The sequence below is a fragment of the Hemiscyllium ocellatum genome, chromosome 4, assembly GCF_020745735.1.
Source record: "Hemiscyllium ocellatum isolate sHemOce1 chromosome 4, sHemOce1.pat.X.cur, whole genome shotgun sequence".
NCBI classification, from domain to species: Eukaryota; Metazoa; Chordata; class Chondrichthyes; order Orectolobiformes; family Hemiscylliidae; genus Hemiscyllium; species Hemiscyllium ocellatum.
In genome coordinates, this window is record NC_083404.1 from 87,470,182 (window position 1) to 87,489,801 (window position 19,620).

General features: G+C 39.6%; 1 protein-coding gene across 1 annotated transcript in view; it reads left to right on the plus strand.

Moving 5' to 3' along the window:
- Positions 1-19,620, plus strand: part of greb1l (GREB1 like retinoic acid receptor coactivator) — a 135,827-nt gene that overhangs the window by 83,065 nt on the left and 33,142 nt on the right. Inside the window, exons 17-23 of the mRNA XM_060824035.1 lie at positions 1,167-1,300; positions 2,122-2,461; positions 7,826-7,941; positions 8,919-9,163; positions 13,573-14,129; positions 17,679-17,781; positions 18,928-19,083. Of these exons, the coding sequence (XP_060680018.1) occupies positions 1,167-1,300; positions 2,122-2,461; positions 7,826-7,941; positions 8,919-9,163; positions 13,573-14,129; positions 17,679-17,781; positions 18,928-19,083 (1,651 nt within the window). The remainder of the gene's footprint in view (positions 1-1,166; positions 1,301-2,121; positions 2,462-7,825; positions 7,942-8,918; positions 9,164-13,572; positions 14,130-17,678; positions 17,782-18,927; positions 19,084-19,620) is intronic.

Sequence of the window (19,620 nt, forward strand, 5' to 3'; positions counted from 1 at the left end):
CAATGCACCAGTCAGACCAGAGCTGGAATACTGTGAACTGTTTTGATCCCCTTATTTTTACAAAGATATACTGACACTGGAGGCAATGCAGAGATGTTCACTAGGTTAATTCTGATTATGGAGGAATTTTCTTATGAGGAGTGTTTGAGTAGGTTGGGCCTGTACTCATTGGAGTTTAAATGAATGAGAGATCTTAGTGAAACATGTAAAACTCTTAGGGGCTTGACAGGACATTTGTGGAAAGATTATTTCCACCTGCAGGAGAATTTAGGACCAGAAGGCATAATCTCAGAGTAAGGAGTTGCACACTTAAGATAGAGATGAGGAATTTCTTCCCTGGCGGTAGTTAATCTGTGGAATTCTTTTACTACAGAAGGCTTGTAGGCTATGTTTAAGTATATTCGAGGCTGAGACTTTTAATCATCCAATTTTTAATCATTAAGGGAATCAAGGGTTATAAGAAAAAAGCAGGGAAGTGGAGTTGAGGATTATCAGATAAACTATGATCCCATTGAATGTCCAAGCAGATCAGATGGCCAAAAGGCCTATTTCTGCACTTGTGTCTTATGGTAACTAATCATATGATTTCTTAATTTGAATTCTAAATCATTTTAAAACGTTTTGTAATGTTAACCATGCATGCTTTAATGTTTGCTTCCAAATCCAACAGACCAATGGGCAAATCTGTATTTGACCAACAGAATGCAACAGCTTTTTAAATCAAAACATTTTGCTGTTCTTTGTCTTTTTTGTATACCAGAATTCTTGCCAAGTTTCTGATACCAAGAATTCCAATAAGATCACAGATCTAATGTTCTCTTCAGATTACTTTCAGCTCAAAAGATTGAAATCCAAATGTCTAGTATTTGCAAGTCTGTTTAATTAATTACAATTGATAAGTTTTGTTTTGAATATCAAAACCATTTCAGCCATTACTTATATTTGTGAGCCACAGAGAATTTCCAGACACATGTTTCAGTATTTTCAATTAATGTATTGAAATTTTATACTCTGAAGGATGAGGGTTAAGTTCTTAGTTTTCCAGTGGTAAAAACTGATTTGGATTGTACAGCTCATAACAAACCTTTGGAAGATCTGGCAGACCCACTTTCCAAGCTACATCCTCTGTCTAATTCTGTTGTATTTTTCCCTCAATTTTTGCTCAGGAGGAAATCAACAATGAGGAAATGGTGTATTTTGGTTTGTCTGATTACAGTAAATCCTTACGATGGGGAATCACGAGCCCTATCCTAAGATGTGATGAGGCATTTGAAAGAATGGTGAATACTTTAATGGAAAGGTAAATAGTTTGTTAATAAAAAGTTATCTTAATTCATTATAAATTATTCTTCATCCTCAGGTCTACATATTCTTGAAATCTATGTTCATACAAAAGTGGATGCACAGCATCATCCCAGACTGTTGTCAGTTCTTCCCTTCCTGAACTTGTTCCTAATTGGCTTGCTATCAGTACACACTGGGTAATATCTAAGATTTAGGTTTTTCCTTTCTCCTGAAGTGGATACATTTGTTTTCCCAGCTTCAAATTGTAGGTTCATCAGGGCAAAATTCAAGCAGTTTTGCAGCCATCCTAAAATGCTCAAATCTTAGTACATTAAAAACAAATTGACAAAGTTAAAAATCACACAATACCAGGTTATAGTCCAATAGGTTTAATTGGAAGCATTAGCTTTCGGAGCGCCGCTCCTTCATCAGGTGGTTGTGGCACAACCACCTGATGAAGGAGCGGTGCTCCGAAAGCTAGTGTGTTTCCAATTAAACCTGTTGGACTATAACCTGGTATTGTGTGATTTTTAACTTTGTACACCCCAGTCCAACACCAGCACCTCCAAACCACAATAATGTACTTTATGTTGCAGACCAAAGTATCGAGTATGCACACTGGAATTCCTTCACTATATATTTTACATTTTCAAGGAAGCCAAACAAAATAACTAATGCAATGTTCAAAAAAGGGTTTAAAAATTTGTTTTAGTTCATTATGGATTTACCTTGTTAATCCTTATTAAATTGAACCCCAGCTTGGGTTTACATTAGATTCATCTTAAGTGTTTTAATTACAGTAATTCTGGGAATTCTGATGATATTTCTCTCTTTCAGGTATCCCAGATTGCATAGCATGGTGATCCGATGCTACTTGCTTATTCAGCAGTATGCTGAAGCAATGATGGCTGTAACATCGATGAATTTACTGAGAGAACACACTACTCCTGAGACTCTGAGTATTATGGATGATTTGATCAGCTGTCCTGGGAAAGACAAGATTGGACGTGGACATATGCTGTTGATACGAGTACCGTCCATGCAACTAGCAATGCTTGCCAAAGAACGACTCCAAGATGTTCGTGATAAACTTGGTCTGCAGTATCGATTTGAAGTACTTCTGGGCAACCCTGCCTCAGAACTCAGTGTCGCCAAGCACTTTGTTACACGAATGAAGGTGGGAATTTTTTAAAGAAATTCTGAAGTTAGAAAGAAAACAAACTTTCTAGTACTGTATAAATATTAAGCATCATATGTGGCTGCAACTTCCTTCTGAAAACTTTGTATGAATTGTGCAGTTGCAGATTAATCCATCTCATCTGTGCAATGAGGTAAGCACACACACAAGTAGGGCCTTGTATCATCACTTCATCTCTAATCCCCTGTGGTACTCAAGTAAGTATCTCACGACCTCTATCCTCACTACACCGTATCTTACCTTCTGTAAACTGCAATCGCCTCTTGGCTCAGGTAATTGACTAGTTCCCATTTGAAAATCTGCAAGCAAGCCAAATTACATTTCTATAGTCTGTTTGAAAGTGCAATCGTTCTCTATCATAAGAAATATTTCTTAACACATAACCTAACTTATTGTTCTCTCTTCTCATGACAATTTTTTGCAGATAAAGATTTTAGGAAGGTTATATGCATCAGTTGTAGGCCTGCTAGACAGACATATCCATGACCAGCAGATTCTTCCACAGTGAATGCAAGTGAATTTGTAGTTGCTGCTGGTGATAATTGGATGTATCTTTTTCATTTTATCTTTCAAGCTGGTTCTTTACTCAGTCTCAAAGTATTTGTAGCACTTCCATATAGCATCTCCAGGCATGGCCTCTGCTTCCCACTGGCAGTGTTTGTTGCAATGCACAGTGAAGGACTTCTTCAGGGAGCCCTTAGAACATTTGTATGAGACACCTCTTCCTTTTACCAGTCATCATCTCGATATAACATGACCATTGATAGACAGTTGTTGCCATCCAAGTTATTCACCAGTCCAGGAGAGTAGACTTCAACACTGGTGATATTGGCTGCTTCCAAGTCATTAATATTTGCAGTGCTGTCTTGCCAGTGGATTGTACAGAGGCAGCACTGATAATTCTTGGTGGTCAGTATTTTTCTTGGAAGGCAGGCTGATGTAGGACTTCAATTTTCTTTAAACTGATTTTTAGTCTAAGAGTTATAGTGCTGCAGGGAAATGTATTGGTTCTTTTTACAGGTCTGGCAGGAGTTCATGGGAGACTTTTTTGTCTATTTCTGTGTGAACCTAAAGGTACCTGAGGCTGAAAAAGCCTTCCATTAGTCCAGAGGTTATGTAAACATCTTCCTTAAGGTCTTCCATCGCCTCTTTGAGTATAAGAGCTAAGAAGTCATGCTGAGGTTGTACAGGACATTGGTGAGTCCTTTTCTGGAGCAGTGTATCCAGTTCTGGTGTCTCTGTTATAGGAAGGATATTATTAAGCCTGAGAGAGTTCAGAAGAGATTTACCAGGATGTTGCCAGCTGTGGAAGCATTGAGTTGTCAAGACAGCTTGGATGGGCTGGGAGTTTTTTCACTGGAGCATAAGAGGTGACTTTACAGAGGTTTATAAAATAATGAGAAGTATAGATAAGGCTAATGGTAGGTTCTTTTCACTAGGCGGGGAATTTCAAGACTATGGAACATATTTTTTATGGGGGGAGAGGAAAGAGATTTAAAAAAGACAGAAGGGTCAAATTTTGTACACCGAAGGTAGTTCACATGTGGAATGAACTCCCTAAGGATGTGGTGAATGCTGACACAGTTACACAATTAATAGACATTTCGATAAATACATGAATAAAAAAGGCTTGGAGAGATATGGACTGGGGGCAGGCAAGTGGGGTTAGTTTAGTTTGGGATTATGTTCAGCATGGACTGGTTGGTCCAAAGGGTCTGTTTCTGTGCTGCATGATTCTGTGTTGAAGTACACAGTGAATAATGCCTTGGTGTCAATGCCCTTCAGGAATTTTTGATTTGGTATGCTATCCGTAAGAGAGATTTTCATGCCGCCACTTAAATTCACTACACAATGGTATTATTTCCACAGTGCAATCCACTAATCATTGTGGATGTTTCTAAGTTTTCGTTGAAGAGTATTGTATGCTTGACAGTCAGCTGTGTTTTTCTCTTGGCTGACCAGCTGTGCTGGGTGCACCTGACAAGTTGACTTTTTTTAAATGTTTGCAACTCTTGAATTTCCTTAGCATGTTCATCAAACACTTCCTGTTGCCGAATCCAGTGACCTCATTGGAAGCATCTCATCCTGTGGCTTTGATATGTTCTTAGAGTCCTTCTGGAATGGAATCAACAATGATATCCGGATAACAAAAGCAAAACGCTACAGATGCTGAAAATCTCTGCAGTAGTAAGAGATCCTTGTTGACCATAGCAAGCAAATTGGGTGGTGGGTAATTGAGCATTAGTTGAGCCCCTCTCCAATTCAGGAGCAAGCAGTGTTGTCCCATAAAAGGTGGCTTGGTCACTCAGGGTGCCACTTGGTGATGATGCTGTCTCCAAATCCTCATTGAACCGATCCATACCCTGAGCTATCTGCAGGATTGGAACTACTGCTGCCAGTGCCATCTCACTTACTTTTTCCACAGTTTTCCCATCACTCCAAGACTTGCTTCTGTTGCAGTTGAGGTAGTCTATATTGTTTTGCCTGCACAAAGGGGTTTTAAAGTGGTTTACAATTTGTGCTGACCAATGCTATCCTTTAAAATTGGAGCTAATGTTGTGAGGCCCAGCAAACTAGAGCATTTTCACATTATGATTAGATTAGATTACTTACAGTGTGGAAACAGGCCCTTCGGCCCAACAAGTCCACACCGACCCGCAACCCACCCCTACCCCTATATTACCCCTTATCTAACACTATGTTAGTAATAGGTTTTGGTTTGAATTCAAATTTTCCCTCTCCTGGGTTGTTTGCCAACCAAGGTTTGAAGGAGCCCTGATTCCTTTGGTATTCAATCTCGAGATGGAAAACCAATTACCATAATCCAAGGAAAATGGTATGACACACCTTTGGTCCTGAATTTGTCAATCATTTTGTTGGGTTGGAATCCTTGCATTCTGGCTTCTATCTTTGTCAAGGAAGGCATCTGCCCAACTGGTGTCATGCTCATTGTTACTTCCTTCATTATGTTTTACCCAGCAGCTGAGTGGTGCTTGTAGTTGCTCGGACAGTTGAGTGTAGGTGAGGACCAGTAATTGCAGTCAATCCATTGAGTAGGATGCACTTGACTGAAAGTACTTGCTCTGACTAAATACCCCATATATCCTAACTCTTAGTTGAGTTTTTGTTTCCCCAGTTTTCCCTTTCCTATTCACCTCAAAAAACTGATTCAGATTAACCTACAGAATTTCTTCATTTTTAAAAATCTTAGTTAACCTTCCATGCATTTCTCTGAAGACATAGAAGTCCCTGATATTAAAACTCTGCAAAAGCAGCAATATTTTCTAAAGTTCTCCCATTGATACCAACACTGTTGTCACAAAAAGAAGCACAAGGCTTTATCAGAATCCAAACTCAAGATGCAAAATCTGCTGTAAGAAGTTAGAGGATAAAAGGTAAGTTTATTATCATTATAAGAATTGAGCATTCAACATTCAATGATTTATTATTCCAAAGCTTGCATCTCCATTATCTGTTAATTATATTTGTGAAGAAGAGCCTCATGGTATTAGTTCTGAATTTGTATTTGTTTTTTATTTGAATCTCAATCCTATTCTCACAACTTAGGTTCACCAGGACAGGGTAATGTTATAATAGATTTCCACATTCAGCTTTCTTCTGGTGTATGGTAGTTAGACTTGTTTAATATTGTTGTCATCAGGAATCACAGTATATTTCAACTGCATTTTCAGCTAAGCTACATCTTCAGCTAGTTAGACATGGATTAACTAGATATTTAAAGAATAAATGTTACTCTTGCATTTCACATGTATCTAGTACTTGTCCATATGAAAATTGAAGTGTTATTATTCTGCTCATGTATATATTTTGTATAAAAATGAGGTCTGCAGATGCTGGAGATCACAGCTGAAAATGTGTTGCTGGTTAAAGCACAGCAGGTTAGGCAGCATCCAAGGAATAGGAAATTCGACGTTTCGGGCATAAGCCACTACTTCCTCAGAATCAACTGCCCTTCCTAGTTTTGTATTTTCTGCACACTTAATCAGCTTGCATTCATTTCTGGACCAAAGTCCTTGATGGAAATTGGAAGCACTATTCATATGAAGTGTCAGTATTACTCCATGCTACACCACTTAGTGCTTCAGACATGAAGCTAACAGGAGAGATGAGAAACTTTTGTCTTTACTTATGAAGCTACCTTGCATATTTAGGATTTGGAGATGTCGGTGTTGGACTGGGTTAGACAAAGTTGAAAATCACACAATACCACGTTATAGTCCAGCAGGTTTACTTGGAGGCTCTAGCTTTTGAAGTGCTGTTTCTTCAGCAGGTGGTTGTGGAGCAGAATCATATGACATTGAATTTGTAGCAACAGGACTGCAGTGTCATTGGAATGTAATATTAAACAAATTTAGCTTGACTCTTTTAACTTTTAGAGTGATCATGTTGGTTTCGGTTCCTTCCTATGTAAACCCCAGAACTTTATTAAAGTTGCATTCTCAAGATAACTTTTAACAATAGGTGCCATCTCAGCTCAGATAATGCATTGAAGGTGTGAAATTAAAGTCTACCTGTGTCCCAATGATTCTATTTGTAAAGTGGGATTTACAGAATTTTACATGGATTTGTGCCATTTTCAACAAAATAAAATGTAATTCTGCAAGTACAAATGCACCTCGCAAACCTGTGTTTGTGTGCAGGGGAAACTGAATGAGTGTGTGCATGTGTGTGTCTGTGAGAGACTGTGTGCATAAATGTGAGTGTAACGGGGCATAAGTCTGTGAGAGGGTGTGAGTGTACGTGTAAGGGTATGAGAGACTGTGTGTGTGTGTGTGTGTGTGTGTGTGTGTCTCAAACCTGGGGTCCTGGTTGAGGCCATCCCCATGGGTACCAAACTTGGCTATCAGCCTCTGCTCAGCCACTTTGCGTTGTTGCCTGTTCCAAAGTTCGCTTTGGAGAATGGTCACCCATAGGTCCAAGGCCAAATGTCCTGGACTGTTGAAGTGTTCCCTGACTGGGAGGAAACACTCCTGGTTGGTGATTGTTGTGCAGTGTCCATTCATCCATTGCCACAGCCTCTGCTCGGTCTGGTGTATGACCTGGTGTTGTGTGATTTTTAACTTGGCATGTTTAGTATTTATAGCACAACAGCAAGTCATTTGACTGTCAGGATGCTAGCTGGGTTTACGTTTCACATGAACCTTCTCACACCCTTGTTCAACTAACCCATAACATATCTTCGTATATCATTTTTTTTCATGTATTTACGACTACCCCTTGATTGCATTTATGTTTTCGTTTCAGCCGACTCAAGTTGCACTTTCAGATCATTCTCTGAATTAAGAGGCTTCTTCTGAATTTCCCTTTTGCTTTCATTTGCAGGTATGGAGAGGGTGTGAACAGGAGGAATGGATCCCTCATACCTATCAGGATTTGGAAGGTCTCCCATGCATCGTCATTTTAACTGGTAAAGATCCACTTGGAGAATCATTTCCAAGGTAAAACATTTTTTAAAACATTCATATGAATTTTTAAACAGAGCTTGCAACATGTCCTAAACGTTAACCCTTGTCTAATAATTATAATGTAAGAATATCAATGCATGTTTTATTATGCAATCAATTTGAGTTCTGGTATCATTAACTAGGAAGTACAGGATATCTTTCCATTAGCTGTAAAGCAGTAACCTAACTGAGGGATTCAGAATATTCCACCCTCATAATTTATCTTAGCAATCTGTAAATATGGAAACAATTGTCAATTTAGTAAACTATATTGGGTTAAAATTATTTCACATGCTCTAGCAACAGTTTTCTCCTTCAATTTTTCTTTCCTCAATATCTCTCCTACCTTTGAAAATATTAAGTGTTGTTTAGATTTACAGCAAACTTTGTTTTAACTGGCACTCTTGATAAACCAGCAAGGATTATATGCCTCAAATATTCCAATGTCCGAATATTTATGCTGTAAATAAAGTATAACAGTGATATGTGTACTCCCTGTAACATATTTCACTTACTGTTTTAGAAGGTTTGTTGATGTTTCTTACATAGATTTTATGAGGGATGTGGATGTCTTGAAGCTTTGCTTGGTCAGAGTTTACTGTGGTTATGCAAACCACTTAATTATCTGGAATATTTGATTAACTGGCACATTGTTGTTCCACAAGCCAGTTAATAAAAAGCTTGCTGTAGTTCATTTGAAGCTTACAACATTCAGGTACCTCTTCCGATTGATCAGCCTTAGCGGTGATTGTCAGCAGACTGTTTTATCTTGGAGAACATTTTAGCTAAGTCATAATCTGCCATCACACATATGCGTGTGTGCATGCATGCACACACATGCACAGATATCATATATTTTAGGCTTGCTTTATTTATGTGCAACCTCACAAAACATGAACACCAATAATGTAGGACATGAAAGATAATTCTTATTTGATAATTTGTGCCTTACTTCAATCTTTTTTATGAAGGTCCATGAAGTTCTGTGATCTTAGGTTAATTGACTCCAGCTACCTCACACGCACAAGTCTTGAGCAAGAAATAGGCCTCGCTTGTGGCTACATTTCTAAGAGTGCTGTCAGAGAAACCATTGCAGTTCTGGAACAAACTGAGAAGGAGCAAGAGAAGGTTCTTATCAGTGAGAATGAATCTGATGAATTACAGATTGACCTAGAGAGGCCACAAAGTAACAGCAGTGCAATCACTGGAACCTCAGGTTAGTATACCCTGAGATTAGCATGTCTACAGGTTTGGCTTGTATTATGTTGCCATACATTTCCAGGCTTCTTGGTTTGAATATTACAGGCCCTCTGGAGATGGGATGGAAAGTGGCAGGGATGGCAAAATGGTTAAAGCAGGTTCCAAAAATGGGGTGTAATACTGTCATTTCGAGTAATCTCGAAAACCAGGCTAATGTTCTGGGAACATGGCTTCACACTCAACCACAGCAGTTGGCGCACTAAATTCAATTAATCTGGAATTGAAAGATAGTCTCAGTAAAGGTGAACACGAAACCATTAGTGATTGTCATAATGACCCACCTGGTTCTCTAATGTCCTGTAGGGAAGGAAATCTGCCATGCTTAGTCAGGTCTAGGCTACATGTAATGCCAAACAATGTGGTTGACTCTTACCTGTCCTCTGAAATGGCTTAGCAAGCCACTCAGTTCAAGGTGCAATTAGAAGTGGGAAACAGCTGTTGACCTTTCAAATGATGCCCGCATCCCATATAAGGACAACAAATGGCAGTGTATTGGATACCTACTGACAAGAGTTAGGCCCCCAATTATTCTAATTAGTTGTCCAAGTAACAGCTATGTTAACATGATGCTGAAATTTTACCTAAGTCAGCTTGGTCCCTCTGCTGCCAAGTGAACAGTGAAGCTGTCAAGTGGTTCCCAGTTAAATCCCAGGCTGTTTTCTTTTTGCCTCTGGATGGTTTACCCAGCATAATGGCCAGTCCTGTGGCTCCACTACTGTTGCTAATGGGTTCACTCTTCCTGGCACCAGGTCCATCCTGCCTGGACCAAGGAGAGGCTTCACCATTTCCCTGCATTGTCTACAGCAACCATCTTAATGGTAGTGTTGCCAGTCCTCTGACTGGCCCAGCAGCTCTAAGTGACTGCCCATTGTCCTCAAGTAGACAGTGGTCCTGGTGGAAACCTTTTAATTTAAAAATACCTTCCATCCCAAGCTAGTGTCCTACCATTTGCCCACATGGACTTGGGACAGACTTTCTCAAATAGTGAGGAGAGAACATGTTTTTTTTTGTAGAAATCTAGGCCTATGTATTGATATATTTTGTAATTGTTTATTATTAATGTCTTTTCTCAAGTTGTATTTTTCGAAGTTTAATGTGTTGTTATTCTGTTTCTTTGTGAATATTTCCTAATGTAGCAAATACAAAAACATCTTGGAAGAAATACAAAGCTTCAGAAAGATGTGAAATTACTGTAGTGATCGCTAAAAGATGGAGAGAGAGAGAGAGATGGAGGAAAGTGATAGAGAACTTGAAGTGATCCAATGATATTAATGAAAATGTTAGGAAAAAGACTAAAATCATGGTGATTATGATATAACTAAGGAATCACAGAGTCACAGGGCAAGTATAGAAGAAAGAAAGAATATGCAAGATACAGTGACAGAAGACATATAGTTCCAATAATTAAAACTTACAGTAGTGTGGATGAGAGAGCAAGAAAGGAAACCTCCAAGAGATCATTAGAATAAGACACGTTGAGGATAACAGGATCATTGAAGCTAAAGGAAAATGAACTTCAGAGTATGCAAATTTAAGTTGTTTTACTTCCAGTTTATCAAGCTAAATAGATATATGCTTCTCAATGAACTAGAGTAAATCTTCTCAATATCAGAGGAAGTGAAAAAGAAAGGCAAGAGAGATGAGATTGTAAGAAGGCTTCTTTCTCCATTACATTGTCTTAGAGTCGTACAACACAGAAATGGACTCTTCAGTCCAACCACTTCATGCCAACCATAATCCCAAACTAAACTAGTTAAACCTGCCTCTGTTTGGCCCATATCCCTCCAAACATTACTTATTCATGTACTTAGCCAAATATTTTAAAATGTAACTGTACCGCATCTACCGCTTCCTCTGGAAGTTCATTCCATACAGGAATCACCCTCTGTGTAAAAGAAAATTGCCCCTCATGTCTTTAAGTTTCTCTCCTCTCACCTTAAAAATATTTGTTCTAGTCTTGAAATGCCCCACTCTCTGGAAAATATACCTTCTATTCACCTTATCTATACTTCTCATGATTTTATAAACCTCCATAAGGTCACCCCACGACGTCATACACTCCAGCGAGAAAAGCCCCAGCCAAGCGAGGCTTTTTTTACAACTCAAACCTTCCGTTCCCAGCAACATCCTGGTAAATCTCTTCTGAACCTTCTCCAGCTTAATAATATCCTTCCTATAACAGGGAGACGAGAACTGGACACCGTACTCTAGAAGAGACCTCACCAACATCCTGTACAACGTCAACGTAACATCCCAACTCCTATACTCAAAGGTCTGAACAATGAAGGCAAACATGTTTAACGTCTTCTGAAAACACCCTATCTATATGTGATGAGAATTATGTACATGAACCCCTAGATCTCTATTTTCCACAACACTGCTCAAGGTCCTACTTTTAATTATACAAGTCTTATCTTTGTGTGTTTTACCAAAATGCAATACCTAGCTTTCTCCAAATTAAACTCCATTTGCCACTCTTCAGCACATTGATCCAACTGATTCAGATCTCTTTGTAATATTAGATAACCTTCTTCACTGTCCACTATACCAACAAACTTGGTGTCATTCGCAAACTTATTAGCTATGCTTTCCATATTCTCATCTAAATCATTTATATAAATGACAATCTTCTTGCCCATTCCTTCTGTCCTCATCCATATTGTGCAAAAACCTCACAATAACTTTGTAATTAACATTGCAATGATCAATTCATCTGACATCAAGAGTTTCCCTCTTCTCCATTTATTCACCAAACCAAACATTCTGTTTGACATACTCTTTGTTCTTGAGTTAAACCTAGAAATCTATCTCTATCCAATTTCTTCCCTTGCCTTTCCTTATCACCTCTTCAAACTAATTTTGTCTATAAGACTGAGACCCAAATCATTTTGCTTTGCTTACAATATCATTAAATTGCTGATTACACAGGTTTTCTTAATCCCCAATCTTCACACAATTGTCATTCTTTCTTTCACCTCAACTCCTCCTGAAACATATCAACCATACCCGATTATCTTGAGGACTACCACCCAGTCACCACTGTTTCCTTTCTAATATCCATTAAATGCTGGTGTCTTCCAAACCTGTTCACATCTTTCCCCCAATTCACTGATTGAATATGTCCAATCAACATTCAACTCCCATCACAGCACTAAAATAGTCCCAGTCACACAAGTAATCTTACTTGTCTGTCTTAATCTCATGCAGTTATTGACATGTTTAATTTATTCTGTCTTTCTCCAATGATTCAACTCAGTGGGATTCACTGTGACTTAGTTTGATTCTTGTCAATCCAGTCACAACCAGAACATATTTAGTAATGGCTAATTTTCCTTGCTGTATATTGTTATCTCCAGCTCTTCCCCTATTCTCCCCCTCGTCATCTGGACACTTGTTTGGCAATATCATCTGCAGACCTGTGTTTAAATGTGTGCTGAAGAGTTCAGCCTCTTCACTAGCTGTCCCATTTCCTCTTCCTAAGGTGTCAGACTAATTCCCTAACATGCATTTCTGGTTAAGCTACAAATTTGTCCAATTAACATGGAGAAGACCAAATTCATTGTCGTTGGCCTTCATCACCAACTTGGCATCCTTGCCACTGATTTTATCTTTCCCTCAGCCACTGACAACAGCTAAACCAAATTATTCAAAACCTTAGCTTCCAAACTTCTGACCCCATAGTGACTCCATCACTAAGACCTTCTCTATGTCTTTCTCTATAACATCGCCAGACTCCACCTCTCCCTTTTGTAGATCTCACACCGAATGCCCCAGCATGCATTTGTGCCTCCAGACTCAAGTATTTTGAATTCTCCACCTACATCGAGTGTAGCTCACTTATCATCTCTGCCCATGCTGAATTACTTTGGCTTAGTCCTCTAAGCCTTCATTTTTGTGTGAAGATTCCTTCATAATTTTGACTACCCTATCTATATATTGTCCTTCAGCCACATCGTGCTGCAACCTAAATTCTCCATGCCTCTGATTATTGTCATAATTTCAGGCGCCATTGCTCCTAAACCTCTTAACTTCCCAAGATCCTTCTTGAAGATCCTTCTTAAACTATACTTCTGACCAAGATTTTAAGGTGCTGCTCCTGCAATCTTCTCCTTTTCCCTCGAGTCCTTTTTTTTTCAATTAAATAAAAACAAGATTTTTATAAGACAGAATTAAGATGTAGAAGTAGTTGATAAAAGGTGACTGAAGAAGCTCACTCAGTCTAGAAAAATACAGTGGGCTGTTCAGAACTGTTTCCAGCTGCCCAAAGGAAATCAGACTTTTTCATTATACTCATATGAAACATGAGTGGAGCAATTTCACTAGATGTTGTCATTTTTAAAATTAACTTTTGTTTGGCTTCAATAGGTTCCATAGCAGATAATGGAGTGACCATCTCTAGTGCTCTGGACTCAACACAAAAACCTGTTTCATCGCTGAGCTTTCAGAATATTGTAAACAACTCCAGTGATGAAGGCACTTCAGCACATACCTCAACCAGTGTAGGCAGCGAGGGCTGCAAACAGGAGTGTGACTCAGAAGGGAAAGAAACTGCAAGCAGTACAGTCTCAAAATCATCCATATCGTCTGTGAATTCTCGCCAATCTATTATACTTAATAAAGACTTCAGGACTCCACACCTCATTTTTCAACGCACTGTAATTTTATCAAAACCAGTATATCATCTTCTCGTCTCCTCAAAAAATGAACACTTATGCTCCGCCAATTTGTTGCCCCATGCTGATATGGCTTGGACAAGCTCACTGAGATCACCCTTTCATAAAGACTTGAGCAGTGAAGAACAATCACTTTACTACAGACAATGGACAATTCCCAGACAACATCATGCAGACTTTAGCAATAAAAATGAAGGAGGTTCTGGAAATTTCCATCAGCGACGGTTATTATTGGTGGGACCACCACAGGTAATTCTCAGTATTTAAACTACTCTTGCTTGTAATATTAAAATAAATTTGTTTAATAATATTACACATAGGGTATATGGTGATACATTGTTCTTGACTAACAAGAGAATCAAATGGTATTGGGATTGACAGGAAAGTGGAGCTGAAGCCACAGTCAGATCACCCATGATCTTACTAAATTGCAGAACAGACAAGAGGCCAGAATGCCTACTTCTGCCCTAATTCATGTGTTCTATTAATAAGGTCAACCAAAAAGGTTCACTACCAATGAGATGTGTTATTGTTGTTCCCTACCATGATTGCAGCATTTCATTTCAATTCTCAACCAAATAAAATACAAAGGTATATAGCCAAAAGCCATTTAGAGCATGTCTGGAATTCTCTTTCTGTTGATACAGTTCGCAAATAGCATCATTATGAATGTTTAAATGAGCTTCAAAACTCACTAATGGATTAGTTCAGCCTGAGTACGGTGGTAGTGGAATGTTTGCTTTGATTGATTAATCTCTTTGAGGTTGTAATAAGTTACTCTTTTTTGAACTTCCTTTCAATGTCTGCATACTTGTGTGGAAATACTTAAGAGATGTGAAATAAGATGAACCTACTTTTATTGGAATATTATTGCTCTATTTGATTGACTTTTATTGCCTTGTAAGAGTCTATAAAAGATTTCTGAATAGATGTTATTTTAAGTGCATTTCAAGACTTGCTGTTGTTATATGACTCATTAATTTTACAGTGTATACTCGCTTAGTTGGCATGAAGGGTGTAGGGGTGGATGCAAGGAGCATGAAGGTCATGCATTGAATGGACGTGGCATTAAGGGGTGATCCTAACAGCCTTTAAATCATTTAAGTTGCAGAGAACTGAGGCGGGTCTTGGTATTTGCCCACTTCTGCACTGCCTTCAGAGATGGCAGACTTCCTGGAATAAAAGTATGATAAGTAAGGGAAGGAGAAAATGACAAATGTCTGCTGAGTTAGAAACTTTCACTGTGATGAATCAGAGTAACTATGATTTTCATTTTTACTCTCCACCAAACCTAGTACAAAAAAGAAATCACCAAATATGTCATCTTGAGAAACAGATACCTGGTCTTCTGTACCTCACATGTGACATGATGCAGCTGAAGTGAAGCCTGGCTGTTATGTGGTGACCAATGGCTTGAGATGACTTTGGTTGCCTGAAGCTTAAAAAGCCCAGGGGGATGCAGGTACATCCTTTTAGATTTCAGATATTGGAAACACTAGGATCATTGAGAGAAAGAACTTTGGAGTGGCTGTCTACCCTCACATCACTTCAGGAGAGGACCCCAAGAGAAGCAGCTGAAGCTCTTTCTCTATATCAATGTGTAATTAAGGCACCTCCATGATAACCATGTGCAGTAGCCTCTAATCACTCTGTTGAACCTGCATCTCCATTGACAAACACCCGGTCTCCATAGAGAAAGCAAATTGCTCACCCACATAGATTTGGCAGAACCCATGACTCCCTGCATACTTGTGCATGTTTACGCAATGTCTGTGGCAGCTTTATCAGCTGTTCCCCTACCTTTTACTGCATCTCCAGGAGATCTTGTGAGATCAATACCAGAAGCATGTCATTAGCATAGGGTTTAGCATGGGCCAAAGTCCTTCAAATGTCAGGTCCCACAATTGACACAGCCTCCATTAATCACTCAGCATGTCTGTGATATGTTTACCAGAGAGTGACCCTGATTCTCATCATGGTCATCTTCTACCGAAGGGACCGTAGCTGTGCTGGGGTGGTGGGTGTTGTTGTAAGATACGAAAATCTGAAGCTTCAAAGCCCTCCAGTCCTGGACTGCATGGCTTATGGATAATGGAACAGGCTAACCTTCTGACATGCATTGGAGAACACAAAGAATTAGATTTACATTATTCACAATCATTCTCTGCTCAAATTTCTTTTACCACCAGGCTCACGGTCTTCTCACTGCCTTCTCCCTGCATATTAGCGTCACCATGCACCGCTGCCCTACTCTCTGACTAATTTTAGCACCTCCTTCTTTGCTGGTATGAGAGATATAGTGTCAAGAACTCTTGACCTGACTTTGTATGTTCTCTGGTGCTGTATATCACCTACTGCAGCAGACAAATGTGTACAATGGGTGTCAGCTCAACCCAACTCACTTATGAACCCTCCTCTGACTGATAATGGAGCTTTCAAGGAGGTTGGGAGGGAGCGGAGCACCATTTTCCTACCCTGAGTCAGGCACATTGATGTCGATCACAGGTGAGGTCAGTAGTTGACTGAGGCTGGAGGTCTGGTCAATGGGTTGGATTCTTCTCAGACTCTGCAACACGAATGAAGCTGGCTTGTAGATGCTGCAGGCATGCTCAGGTAGCACTTAAAAAGTGGCCTCAGACTTCCAACCCTGTAATCTGGCTAGGGTTCAGTAAGCTCCTACCTGTGCCCAAGCATTACATTTCCATTTTATTTACTGATTGGTTATCACGTATTCACAATGAATCAGCTACTTCCAGAAAGATGTGTTGTCCATTTCCAGGTCTGTGATTGGAATCTGCACCAAAATTATTATATTGCACCCTTCTAATAATTATGGTGACCAATTACTAAAAACGTATAGAAAAGTTAATCCAAGGGTTTAACGTTACAAGGAATATCAAGACCTCCAGGTTGGGATGGATCCTGACCCTGCACTTAACAGCAGCAGGCCCACCTTGCTGATGTTACCACCAGCAACATCCAAATTAGCTGCCCATGGACTTGCCACCCAATTAGGAATGATGCATTGATTTCTGAGACTGTTGGCCTTATCAAGGGGGTAGGCAGCCTCTCTGCATCAGGCCTCACCATTGATAAAATACCCAGGATCACAGGAGGGTCGGCATTGTACAGACTTTGCATCATCCTTCCCACTTTCTATCGGCTGGTAAAATCCTGACCCAATTGATTAGGTGAATCTTAAGTGTATATGATTTTGGGGCCAGCACAGTGTCTCAGTGGTTAGTACTGCTACCTCACAACACTAGGGGCCTAGGTTCGATACCAGTCTAGGGCTACTGTCTGTGTAGACTTTGCAAGTTCTCCCTGTGTCTGCGTGGGTTTCCTCCAGTTTCCTCCCACATTCCTAAAGATGTGCAGGTTAGGTGAATTGGCCATACTAAATTGCCCATAATATTAGGTGCATTAGTCAGGGGAAATGAGTCTGGGTGGATTACTCTTCAGAGGGTCAGTGTGGACTTGTTGGGCTGAAGGGCCTGTTTCCGATCTAATCTCATATATTTCTGATTCTTTGTTGTGTTATTTACAAACAAAATGCACTCAATAATTATTATCCGAAATATTGTCTGTGCCCTCCTTATTTTAGTAACAGTTTTGAAATGTATCAACTCCCCTTCCTCAATATTTACAAATTTGGCTGCAGAAATAATTAGAAGCTCACAATATAAATTGAAAGTTCACATTTTTAAAATCCCTGTATCACTGTTTTGTCAGCTTTATGAGTTAGAAATGGTACAAACATTCAGTCTTCAGAACGTTCTAATTAGAATTTTCTTACAGATTGGGAAGACAGGTGCATACTTACAGTTCCTTAGGATTCTTTTTCGAATGTTAATAAGACTTCTAGAGGTTGATGTATACAATGAAGAAGAAATTAATGAGGGTAGGTACTGTTGATATTTTGATAAATGTAACACATACTAATTTTCTTCTGCTTTTGCATGACTTACAAGTCTACTAGTTATTATTCACATCTCAGAATTCCCTTGGTACAAAATATCATATAATATGTTGTACTTGGAAACAGGAGAATTAGCAACTGTTCTTTTGGGGTCACATTTATTGTGAAAGTCACAAGTAAGTGGCACAAACAGCGGGCATATGTTCTGTCACAGCCCGATGGCAGGAAAATGACAATCCAAAATGGTACTGCCAAAGATGTGACTAATGTGAGTATGTCTTTTTTTGGTGTAAAAGGGGTTCAGAGAACGAGGGTCACTGAACTCAAAACTTTAATTTTGTTTTCTTTCCACAACTCAGCTGAGTTCCTCCATCAGCTTTTGCTTTTATTTGTTTTAGATCTCCAGCCCCTGGTGTTCTTTTTTCTATTAGATTACTTACAGTGTGGAAACAGGCCCTTCGGCCCAACAAGTCCACACTGACCCGCCGAAGCGCAACCCACCCATACCCCTACATTTACCCCTTACCTAACACTACGGGCAATTTAGCCTGGCCAATTCACCTGCCCCGCACATCTTTGGACTGTGGGAGGAAACCGGAACAAACCCACGCAAACACGGGGAGAACGTGCAAACTCCACACAGTCTGTCGCCTGAGTCGGGAATTGAACCCGGGTCTCAGGCACTGTGAGGCAGCAGTGCTAACCACTGTGCCACCGTGCCGCCCACATGTTGGAGGGAGGTTGGTGGGAGGAGGAGTAAAGGGGTACATAGGCATAGTCTCCCAGGTGGAAGGTCATACAGGCAGCAGGAGCTGGATTCATCAGGCGCTTAAAGTTTTCCTTCATCACAGTCTCCCCCGACCCCCGCCACCAAAACCAGCTTCTCTGTCCTGGACTTCCCTCACTCCCATCCACACCTCCACTCCTAGCCTTTGTTCTTTTTAAGTTGGGCCAAGCCTCTTCCTCATCTCCCTGATCCCTTATCAGTGGCTATATTGCATTGTGTATGATCACTGCATTCACTTGGATATCTGCGTACCTTCAGTACTCCGTGAGATTAATGCAAAGTCTCATTTGTTCACTCCACTCCAGGTTTTGTAAGCTAAACTATGATTTTTCTTGTTTCAGAGATGAAAGAGACAAATGAGCAGGCACAAGGAATTAACACACAGTGGCCTGACATTGAACTCTTCAGCAAAATGATCTTTGACTTGACAGTACATGATCCAAGATATCGCCACATAAGTCCTGTGTATTCAGACAAGCTGCCAAAGATTAAGCTAGGTCAGCAGAGCTATTTTTACATAAAAGAACAACTGCTCGAAATAATGCATCTATTGTGGGTGTGCAAAATAGAAATGAAACTTAATTTCTGTCTTCTTGAAATATCTTTATAGGTGAAGTTAATGGAATTGTGAAATTGTACAGTGTAGATGGACACCATCAATCAGTGCTAATTGTTTCAAAGAACTGTACAGTTCATTAACTGCTTTGCTTTTTCTCCCCCATATCGTGCATTTATTTCTCCCACAAATATTTACCTGATTCCTTTTTGAAGGCTTTTATTGAATCTGTTTGCACCACTCCAACTTCTAACCACTTCTTTAATGTCACGTCACCTCTTGCTCCTTTGTCAGTTACTTAAATCTGTGCCTTATTATCAACCCTGTAGCATGAAGAAACTGCTCTTGTTTATTTACTTTGTCTAAACTGGTCATGATTGTAATCGCTTCATTTTATCTCTTAGCCGTCATTGCTCAAAGGAGAACAACCCTAATTTTTTTCAGTCTGTCCAAAAAAAAATCCTTCATCGTGGAATAT